The sequence below is a fragment of the Gekko japonicus genome, unplaced genomic scaffold, assembly GCF_001447785.1.
Source record: "Gekko japonicus isolate JY-2015 unplaced genomic scaffold, Gekko_japonicus_V1.1 scaffold2375, whole genome shotgun sequence".
Lineage (NCBI taxonomy): Eukaryota > Metazoa > Chordata > Lepidosauria > Squamata > Gekkonidae > Gekko > Gekko japonicus.
This window is the reverse complement of record NW_015167123.1, coordinates 6854-18397: the sequence shown is the minus strand read 5'-3', so window position 1 is coordinate 18397 and position 11544 is coordinate 6854. Positions and strand designations below refer to the sequence as shown.

The 11544-nt window shown below is 47.6% G+C and overlaps 1 protein-coding gene across 1 annotated transcript in view; it reads left to right on the top strand.

Annotated features, from left to right (window-relative positions):
• LOC107111951 (obscurin-like) overlaps nucleotides 1-10065 on the top strand; it is a gene marked incomplete at its 3' end in the record, with an annotated part of 29445 nt that extends 19380 nt beyond the window's left edge. The window contains exon 3 of the mRNA XM_015412997.1: nucleotides 9796-10065. Coding sequence (XP_015268483.1) covers nucleotides 9796-10065 — 270 coding nt within the window. The remainder of the gene's footprint in view (nucleotides 1-9795) is intronic.
• Nucleotides 10066-11544: the final 1479 nt, after the last annotated feature.

Sequence of the window (11544 nt, the reverse complement as noted above, 5' to 3'; positions counted from 1 at the left end):
GGGGTGTGGCATATGCTAATGAGTTATGCTAATGAGTTCCCCTAGCTCTTTTTCTACGAAACGACCCCTGGGAGGAGGAAAAAGGTGCTGCTCAAAACCACATTCAGATACCCCAGGGCAATGCCCTACTGACTGTTAAGTCACCCCTGAACGGTCATAAATCTATGCAGAAGATACCATAAAACCCGATGCACAAAGAAAATGAACACAGCATGCAGTACAGAAGGAGATTAACCTCACGAGGTGGTTGTAGAAAAACTGCGAAGAAACAGATGGGTGCAGAATCAGCCCTTGTTTCAAAATGCCCACTGGAAGGAGGGATATCAGGAAAACTGAAAAGGTGCCTCAGTAGGAAATACTGGGTGTGTTTCTGTTGGCAAACAAGTTTGTTTGTGGGTTAGTTGAGAAAATAACATTCCTTCCATTTGAGCTATATTTGTGCAGCGGCTACAAGATACAGGGTGGTCCTGAAAGACGCGGCAGCACCCGTGGGGTTATTTTAGCCCAATGACAATGCAAAACTCCTGTCGAAAACAGCGGCCATATCACCTAGTTTCCCATTGCATGATTTAGCAGTCTGGAAGACGAGCTGGGAAAGTCAACGCTGTTCATTCCCATCAGGTTTAAGTGCTGCTCTTTCGAAAGTGTTCTGGACTTGAAGCTGGTTTTAAACAGTGTTTAAAATAAGATGCCTCTCCGATTTAAAATAATAATAATCCCCAAGCAGTATTGTGCGACATCATGGGACGTAGCTAGCGGTGAAATAAAAGCTAGACTGTGGTTTAAATGAAGAAGAAGAGATTGGATTAATACCCCACCCTTCACTCGGAGTCCCAGAGCGGCTTACAAACTCCTTTCCCTTCCCCTCCCCACAACAGACACCCTGTGAGGTGGGTGGGGCTGAGAGAGCTCTTTCGAGGACTGCTCTTGAGAGAACAGCTCTGACAGAACTATGGCTTGCCCAAGGTCATCCAGCAGCTGCATGTGGAGGAGTGGGGAATCAAACCCGGTTCTCCCACATTAGATTCTGCACACTTAACCACTACACCAAACTGGCTCCCCATGAATAGAGATGAGGGATGCCAACCCCCAGGTAGGGCCTGGAGGTCTCCCAGTTTTAAGATTGATCTCTAGACAACGAAAATCAGCTTCCCCAGAGAAACTGGCTGGTTTGGACGGTGGACTCTACGGCCCTGTACCTTGCTGAGGTCACTCCCCTCCACGAACCCCTCCGTCCTCCGGGCCCAACCCCCGAATCTCCAGTTTGGTGTAGTGGTTAAGTGCGCAAGCCGTAGCTCTGATGAGAGCTGTCCTTGAAAAAGAGCAGTTTGGGAAGGGAAAGGAGTTTGCAAGCCACTCTGACACCTTCGGGTAGTGAAGGGCGGGGTAGAAATCCAATCTCCTCCTCCTCTTCTTCTTCTTCTCAGCCCCACCTACCTCACAGGGTGTCTGTTGTGGGGAGGGGAAGGGAAAGGAGTTTGTAAGCCGCTCTGAGACTCCTTCGGGTAGTGAAGGCTTCTTCTTCTTCTTCTTCTTCTTCTTCCTCCTCCTCCTCCTCCTCCTCCTTCTTCTTCTGCAGTTCTCTTAGAGCTCTCTCAGCCCCGCCTACCTCACAGGGTGTCTGTTGTGGGGAGGGGAAGGGAAAGGAGTTTGTAAGCCACTCTGAGACTCCTTCCGGTAGTGAAGGGCAGGGTAGAAATCCAATCTCCTCCTCCTCCTCCTCCTCTTCTTCTTCCTCCTCCTCCTCCTCCTCCCATTCCACACCTGGCAACCCTAGAGATGGAAGCCAAAACCAGATTTCTGTGGATCTTAACAACTAGCAGAATTTATTGGCAAGCAGGCCTTCCTGAACGACAGAGTTTTTGTTTCTCAATAGGTAAAAACGGCTATCTTTTTAAAGAATGAACTTGTTGGATAAGAATTTAGCCCAGTCCCCAGTTTGAAAATATAATCTCACCTTATATACTCTCACCTTGAGAGCCAGTTTGGTGTAGTGGTTAGGGGCGTGGGTTCTAATCTGGGAGAACTGGGTTTGATTCCCCGCCTCCGCAAGCAGCTGCTGGTGTGGCCATGAGTCAGTCACAAGTTCTTTCAGAGCTATTCTCTCAGCCCCACCTACCTCACTGGGTGTCTGTTGTGGGGCGGGGAAGGGAAAGGAGTTTGCAAGCCGCTCTGAGACTCTGTGAAGGGTGGGGGATAAATCCAAGCTCTTCTTCCTCTCTTCTTCTTCTTAGCCGTGGAAGGGAATTGGGTGAGATGAAGGTGGGGAAGGTGGTAGGATCCAAACCATCGTCAACAAACATCAGTCTTTGCTCCTCCAAAGAGCCTGCTGCCATCTGCAGCCTCCCAAAAATTCTGACATAGTCGAGGAGGGTGACAAAGGAGGAGCTCTCAACATCATAGACGTGTCAGATGACATTCGGGGAGGCTGATTGGCAGCTCTCCGACGTCACATGGTTCGAGCCACTCTTTCTGGCCCTCACCAAGGATGAACAAACTAACTGCACCACCCGGTGAAGGAAGTTGCTGCAGAAGCAGGGAAAGGGCTGTGGCTCAGTGGCAGGGCATCTGCTTGTCGTGCAGAAAGTCTCAAGTCCCCTGAATCTCCAATTCGGGATCAGGTCATAGTGATGTGAAGGACCTTGATGAGTGTGCTGCCCCCAGTCAGCGTTTATCTGTAGTTTAGTAAAACTGCTCTGTATCTTTAAGACTTTTTGCACCTGGGAATTGGAGTCCACAGTTAGGGGTCCCAGAAGCTTCCCTCTGACTGGTGTTGTGAGAATTTTGGGTGTGTGGGTGTGTGTCTGCACATGTTTGTGAAAGCGTGTTTACCCCTGACACCCACACTTTCCCCCCCTCAGTTCGTGTGTCTCCTGTGTGTTGCCCCTTACCAAAGGCAGAAGTGCAAGCTTGGATTCACTAGTCTCTTCTTAAAATAAAACTTATCTTTATTATAGCAAAACATTCAGAGTCCTAATTCCTAAACATTTGATAGAATACACAGAAAAATAAACATGCAGTTTCCCCCACCCCATGGCATGCAGCTAACGAGAGGCTCTCGGGTTGACTCCGAATTCTCAGGAGAAATAAGCCTCTCCCCTGATCCTTCAAGAGTCAACGAGGTTCTGTTGTAACGGACCACCATTTATACCCAAGATCAAAGGAGGAGTTCTTTTTGATGATCATATCAGGTGTTAATTAGCATCAGGAGGTGGAAATTGCCTATCTGAAAATTATTTCCTAGAAGTTGAGATTGTATTACAGGAAATTTTTGTTTCCTTGGTCTCACACAACAAAAGTTCACAGGATCGATACAGTGTCATTGTTTCTTCCCGGTGTTCCCCAATCAGGGGAATAAACTGTGCTTTGATGTTATCAGAGAGATGAAAGCTATGGATTGAAGTCTGCCAATTTCCCAAAAGGTCACACATTTTATTATCTAGGAAATTGGGGTCTGTCGCTTCCCAAACTGGCTTTAAGTCTCGCACCTGGGAATGGAATGTTTTTTTACATCCTTGGAATGTTTTTACATCCTTGCATGTGTGACCAAGAAAAAGATCCTTCTGGGAAAAAAAGGGCTTTGCAAAAGAATCACAGGCTTTGATTCAACAGGCCTAGCAAGGGCAGAGAGAAATATGTATACTATTTTGGTTCATTTTAAACCCAAACCTTCTTCTATATTTTTAATATTTCTTACCACAACTGGCTCATTAAGAGTAATTTCCTGAGCTCAGAGGCGCAAAGATAGGAATTTTATTGCTCTTTTCCGTTTTCTTTGTCCATCAACCCTTACTGCAAGGAGAGGGGAAGCCCATCTCTTTCTCACCACGGCTATAGAACTGACCTAGATCACAAGATGTAACTTTCCATCCAGCTGTCTGGTCGATTGTGAGTAAATGATCTTCTGATTGCGTGTGAAGTTAAATAAAGATGATTTAAGCTCTCCTCAGTGGCCGTGCGTTGACTCACACCTAGAGAGCGTTGGCTTAGCACAGCTCGCGCTGGACAGGACAATGAGAGACCCTGGAGAACCGTGGCCAGTTTGAGTAGACAATACGGACTTTGATGGACTCTTGGTCTGCTTCAGCAGAAGGCAGCTTCGTCTGTTCAGGTCGTAGGGAATCGATGCACTCCCAGCCATGATGGAAGAGGAGGAGGAGATTGGATTTATACCCCCACCCTTCACTTGGAGTCTCAGAGCAGCTTACAAACTCCTTCCCCTCCCCACAACAGACGCCCTGGTGAGGTAGACGGGGCTGAGAGAGCTCTTTCGAGGACTGCCCATATTGATTGAAGATTATATGAAAGATGAACCAGTAAAGAATAATGTTTATGTATGGACGAGAGATATAGGTTATACAATCCAGCCTGAAAACTGGTTAAAGATTTGGAAATCACTCAAAGCTATGAGGGCAACTAATTTTAAAGAAAATGTCTTTAAGATGTTTCACAGATGGTACTGGCCACCAGAAAGGAATAGCTAAGTGTTACTCAAATTGCTCAAACATCTGCTGGAAGTGCAAAACAAATGTAGGAACATTCTATCACATGTGGTGGTGATGCATGAGTGCAAAAATACTGGAAGAACATACAGAATATAATACAGCAAGTAGTAAAAGTGAAACTAGACCTAATACCTGAAATATACTTACTAAACATGATACCAGAAGACCTTAGTTACAATGAAAAGTACTTGATAATTTATTTAATTACAATCGCAAGAATACTATGGGCTAAATACTGGAAACAGGATAAAATACCCCCAAAAGATGAAATAATAGAAAGACTGATTAAAGTATCTGAAATGGATAAATGAAATCTAATATTGCAAGGAAAAAGTGAAGAAATGTTTATAACAAGGTGGTTGAGAATGTATAATTGGTTAGAGAATAAGTAAAAGACTCTAGAATGTATATGCCTATGTGGACAAACGGTTGTAAACTTGAAAACCAATAAATATAATTTTTTTAAAAAAACTGCCCTTGAGAGAAAAAGCTCCGAGGGAACTTGTGACTGACCCAAGGTCACACCAGCAGTTGCATGTGGAGGAGTGGGGACTCAAACCCAGTTCTCCCAGATTAGAGTCCGCGCTCCTAACCACAACACCAAATGGAAGGTCACCTTGGTCAGGGTTGTCTTATCTGCTAGCCCAAATTTTAAAAATGGATTATTCTGGATCCCCTTTTTGTCTCGGAGGTTGGGCCCTTTCAGAGCAGGGGTGTCTGACTAATCGTTAGGGTACCACAGGCTTCCTCAGCAATTGCAGTCCATTGATACAGTCCACTGGAAAAGAACCTTTTGCGCACCATGCTTGTGGAATTTCTGTGCGTGTGTTAAGTTCCGCCAAGTAACTTCTGACCTTTGGCAACCCTATGAATTAATGACCTCCAAAATGTCAGAGCTCTCTCAGCCCCACCTACCTCACAGGGTGTCCGTTGTGGGGAGGGAAAGGGAAAGGAGTTTGTAAGCCGCTCTGAGACTCTCTTGGGTAGTGAGGGGCGCGGTATAAATCCAATCTCCTCCTCCTCCTCCTCCTCCTCCTCTTCTTCTTCTTCCTCCTCTTCCTCCAGAGATAGGGTTGCCAATCTCCAGCTGGAGCCTGGAGATCTCCTGCTATTTCTGCGTGTGATCGGAGCCAATCTTTATCAGATCAGCAGTTCTCAAAGTCCACATTTATATTGGGTCATTTGGTTAATATAGCAGCGTTTTGTCCAGTCATAGAAGCATGATACTGAATGCGGGAAATAGATCTCCCAAGAAGTATATTGCAAAAAAGGTCAAATTTCAGCAAAAGCCTTCTGGTCACTTTTGAAGGGTCCAAAATCAGGCCAAAAGCCACAATCACAGCACCCTGCATGGTCGGCTCTCAAACTCTCAGTTTGGGGCAAGGGATGCTCTTTATTCGGGGGGGGGGCAACAGTGGGAGGACTTCTGGTGTCCTGGCCCCACTGCTGGACCTCCTGAGGGCCCCTGGTATTTTTGGCCACTGTGTGACACAGAGTGTTGGACTGGATGGGTCACTGGCCTGACCCAACATGGGCTTCTCTTATGTTGTTATGGATAAACCTATGGAGCAGAGGTCCATCAGGGGCTATTAGCCATAAGGTATAGATAGGAACTCTCGGTCTGGGGCAAGTGATGCTCTGTGTTCTTTATTCTTGGGGCGGGGGCAACAGTGGGAGGGCTCCCAGTGTTCCCTCTAAGGTGAGTTAGGGTGAGCTAGCTCACAGTTTTTTGGCCTCCGGCTCACACATTTTTGTCTCAGCTCAGGAAGGACAGCTCCAGAGCCAACTCATTTATGCAGCAGCCAAATTGCTTGCTCACAACTTTAATGCCGGCAGCTCATGAAGTAGAATTTTTGCTCACAAGGCTCCACGGCTTAGAGGGAACATTTCTGGACACTGTGTGACAGACAGAGTGTTGGACTGGATGGGCCATTGGCCTGATCCAACATTGGTTTCTTGTGTGACAGACAGAGTGTTGGACTGGATGGGCCATTGGCCTGATCCAACATTGATTTCTCTTATGTTCTTATGACTTACATAATCAACTCCCATCCGATATAATAATAATAATAATAATAATAATAATAATAATAATAATAATAATAATAATAATAATAATAATATATGCCTAAGGAAAGCTGACCTCTTACCAAAAAATGTTGCCAGCTTAGTATTTCCTGAGATACGATGGGAGTTTGTTATTTTTACTTTAAACTGATATTCTTTTTAGTGTTCCTACTTATAATATTGCACCAATCGCTCTGGATTTATGTTGTGAGGAGTCGTATAAAAAGAAACAACACTTTTAGGGTGGGGACCGGCCTCTAAACATACTATGTCCCGCCAGTAGTCTGAAATGGTATAGTCTCAGGAGGAATGGCTGTACCATGTGCTTTTTAAAGTGTAGATAAGCCCCTTGGATTTGGAATTCTGTGTGTTCATCTCTAAAGTAACCGATTGTTTAAGCATTCAAAGTATTCCAAACAGAGAAGGGAGCAAGGGGAAAGTTGTTTGTCATGCGGGAAGAGCAGACTGTTATTTCAAACAGGTGGACTGTCATGGTGTTGGCAATGATTTATGACCTCTGCACACGCTGGCTACCCTCTGGGAGGGCAGGGGACACAACTGATTTCTGACCTTTTAAACATTCAGGAGGGGAATGAAATTTGGGCAGAAGAAGCTTCAAGGAGACACACCTCTACATGTCAAAGTGAAAGTGAGCTCTGATTCATGAATGCCCCCGTGGATATATATCCATATCCAGGGGTCATTTTGTAGAAAATGAGGAGCAGGAGCTCATTAGCATAACTCATTTGCATATGCCACACCCCCTGACATCACCGGAAGTGTGTCCGAAGGCAACACCCAGTGCTCAGGCTCTACTGGACTGTTTTTGATTGCTCGCTATTTGGGGGGGAGGAACGTGCAGATCTGTCCTCGCAGAGGAGGGAGAGCTTGTACCTGAATAAAACTTGGTCTTAAAGGTGCCACTGGACTGTTTTGGACCGGGGGTGCCGGGGGGAGGGGCTCTGCTGCATACCTGGCTGCTTCTTGCTCTGACTGAGGGCTGCTGGGAGCAGGGGGCGGGGCTTGTTGCATGTGCCAGCCCCCTGGGCTCTTTACTGCCGGAGCTCTGCTCCTGTGCGCTCCTGCAGGAAATGACCCCTGCCCATATCTATATATAGAGAGACTGGATTTATAGAAGAGGTTGGATTTATACCCCGCCCTTCACTACCCAAAGGGAGTCTCAGAGCGGCTTACAGTCTCCTTTCCCTTCCCCACAATAGACACCCCTGTGAGGTAGGTGGGGCAAATGACGCTAGCCTGATGCTTCTCTGATTAACTCTCCATATTTCTCTGTGGTTGCATTGTGGTACATCAGTGCATAGAATATGGGGGCAGACTGTACAGCACTGTTTTTTAAAAACATTGATTGATTGATTGATTGAAGGGGGGGAGAACAAGAGGGGGGAACCTTGAAACCCAGTAACTGAATGAAAAGCCGTTTTTAAAAAAGGGGAAGAACCCATATATATATATAGAGAGAGTAGAAATAAACAGTGGTGGCAGAGCTGCCTGGAAGCTTCTGTGAAAGGTTTCCAAATAGCTAAAAATAGGTTCATACATAATTGTCGTCTATATGTCATGCGTTCAAGTACTGATAAAATTGTACCGTCCTGATCCATTGATTTACCGGAGGTGGGCATTTATTCTGGTATTACGATCATGGAATCACAGAGTTCTACTCCAACCCCCTGCTCAATGCAGGATCAGCCTAGAGCAGTGGTGGTGAACCTATGGCACGGGGGCCAGAGGCGGCACTCAGAGCCCTCTCTGTGGGCACGCGTGCCATCGCCCCAGCCAGGTCCAGACCATCATTAAAGTGTCGAATTCTCTGCCAAATAATTTTAAGTCGATGAAAGCCTTTGGGATTTCTTTCCTTACTTTGTTTGGATCATCTTAAGTTAATGTGTGAGTTGTTTTTTCTAAAGTAAAACCTCAGTATTCAGGTTCAATTGCCGTGTTGGCACTTTGCGATAAATAAGTGGGTTTTGGGTCGCCGTTTGGGCACTCGGTCTCTAAAAGGTTCGCCATCACTGGCCTAGAGCATCCCTGACAAGGGTTTGTCCAGCCGCTGCTTAGAGACTGCCAGGGAGGGGGAGCTTGCCACCTCCCGAGGCAGCCGATTCCACTGTGGCACAACGACTGTAAAAAAGTTTCCCCTAATATAGGGCTGCCAGGTCTCCTGGGGTGTGTGTACGGGACTGCCCTCCCAAAGGGCCCCCAACCAGTGTTCCCTCTAAGCTGAGTTAGTGTGAGCTAGCTCACAGTTTTTTAGCCTCTGGCCCACACATTTTTGCCTTAGCTCAGGAAGGAGGGCTCCAGAGCAAACTCATTTAGGGAGGTGCCAAATCGCCCGCTCACAACTTTCATGCCAGTAGCTCACAAAGCAGAATTTTTGCTCACAAGACTCCACAGCTTAGAGGGAGCATTGCCCCCAACCCCACTGGTCTGGGTCAAGCTGGCAGGGGCAACCCCACCCCCAAAGCGTCTGGCTCAGGCCGACATGCCTGCCGCAATGATGTCACCCGGAAATGATTTCATCACGTTGGGTAGGTCGCCGGTCGAGGTTCTAGCAATCAGCCTGGAAACTCTATGGTACCATAGGGTTTCCAGGCTGATTGCTAGAGTGTCGGCCGGCGACGTGCCCGACATGAGGACGTCACTTCCGGGTGACGTCATCGCGGCACGCGCGAGAGAATGTCCAGGGCGAGGCCCAACTCTCCCCCGCTGTGCCAAGTAAGGGACTTGGCAACCCTTCCCTAATATCCAGCCGGTACCTTAGACAGTGATTCTTAGACAGTTCCAGGGCTATTTTTGGGCAGGAACGCACAGGAACGGCGTTCCGGCTGGCTCCCAAATTGGCCACGCCCAGCAGGAACTCATTCGGATTGGCTACATTAGGGGCGTGTGGCCTAACATGCAAAGGAGTCCCTGCTACAAAAAAAGGCCCTGGGTTTTGACAACAAACAAGGTCAACAGAATAAGAAGCAAAAGGTGGGTGTGGCTGGATGACCACACTTCTGGGAACATGGGGGTGCAGCCTAATGTGCTAATGAGCTGTGCTGTCAGGGGTGTGGCCCAATATGCTAATGATTTCCTGCGGTTGGGTGTGGCCTATTATGCTAATGAGTCCCTGCTGGGCTTTTTCTACAAAAGGAGCCCTGGACAGTTCACATTTTGTTCCGTGCTCTAAGCTCTCCTGCCTTTCTCTTTCTTTGTTCCAAAGAACCGAGGATCCCTTTCAAAGCGAAGCTCAGAGATCTGGAAGTCCGGGAAAAGGAATCGGCGACTTTCCAATGTGAGGTCCCCGTGCCGAGCACGGAAACCACCTGGTTCAAAGAAGAGACAAAACTCCAACAGAGTAAGAAGTATGACATCGAAGAACAAGGGACGTGTCGGAAGCTGACGGTCCAGAATGTCACCATGGACGACGATGCCGTCTACATCTGTGAGATGAAGGAAGGTAGCAGAACCATTGCCGAGCTGACGGTCCAAGGTAAGTGGGCGTGTGGTTGACGCACTTCTTTTCCGTAGAGATAGATCAAAATGGGTAGCAGCGATGCTAGTCTGTCTGTAGCAGCAGAAAAGAGCAAGAGTCCAGTAGAACCTCAAAGACTAACAAAATTTGTGGCACGGGGTGAGCTTTCGTGAGTCACCGCTCACTTCTTCAGATGCCTTTTTAAGCCTTCAGTATGTGAAGAACAAAGGGGCTGCAGTGGCTCAAGTGGTTAAGACGCTGAACTGCAGGCTGTGGAAGGTCAGTAGTACAGCAGTTCAAGATCCGGGTGCCGCATGATGGAGTGAGCTCCCGTCTCTAGTTCCAGCTCCTGCCAACCTAGCAGTTCGAAAGCAAGAAACTGCAAGTAGATAAATAGGTACCGCTTCAGTGGGAAGGTAACAGCGTTCCGTGCGCCTCAGTGTTTAGTCATGCCGGCCACATGACCACGGAAACATCTTTGGACAGCGCTGGCTCTTCGGCTTTGAAACGGAGATGAGCACCGCAACCCTAGAGTCGGACTTGACTGGCTTTCGAGCAAGGGAATCTTTACCTTTTATGTGAAGAACAAAGGGGCTGCGGTGGCTCAAGTGGTTAAGACACTGAACTGCAGACCAGAAGGTCAGTAGTTCAGCAGTTCGAGACCCGAGTGCTGCATGACGGAGTGAGCTCCCATCTCTGGCCCCAGCTCCTGTCAACCTAGCCGTTCGAAAGCAAGACATTGCAAGTAGATAAATAGGTACCGCTTCGGTGGGAAGGGAACAGCGTTCCGTGCATCTCGGCGTCTAGACATGCTGGCCACATGACCACGGAAATGCCTTTGGACAGCGCTGGCTCTTCGGCTTTGAAATGGAGATGAGCACCGCATCCCTAGAGTCGGACTCGACTGGCTTTCGAGCAAGGGCAACCTTTACCTTTACCTATCTGAAGAAGTGAGCGGTGACTCATGAAAGCTCCTCTCCTGCCACAAATTTTGTTAGTCTTCAAGGTGCTACTGGTCTCTTGCTCTTATTCTACTCGTTTCTTTAGAAAGTTGCTAATGAAGACTTCTTTCTGATGGTGTTGGTGGTCCCAAGGTTCAGATGGTCAGAAGTGAGTTCGAAGGGTCCGTCTGGCTAGGGACGTCTAACCAGTGGATGAGGGCAGAAGTGTGAATTACGTACCTATATGTGTCATAACTTTGCTGCCAGAGGATGCAGTGATGGCCACAGGCATAGACATCTTGAAAATGGGATTAGGTAGATTCCTGGAGGATGAGTCTATCAATGGCTACTAGCTGTGATGATTGAGGGGAACCTCCACGTTTGGAGTCAGTGAACCTCTGAATCTCAGTGCCAGCAGGCAACATCAGGGGAAGGCCTCGGCCTCTCTGCCCTGTTGTTGGCCCTCCAGAGGAACTGGTTGGCCACTGTGTGAGATGGGGTGTTGGACTAGATGGACCCTCACTGGTCTGGCCCAGCAGGGCTCTTTTATGTTCTT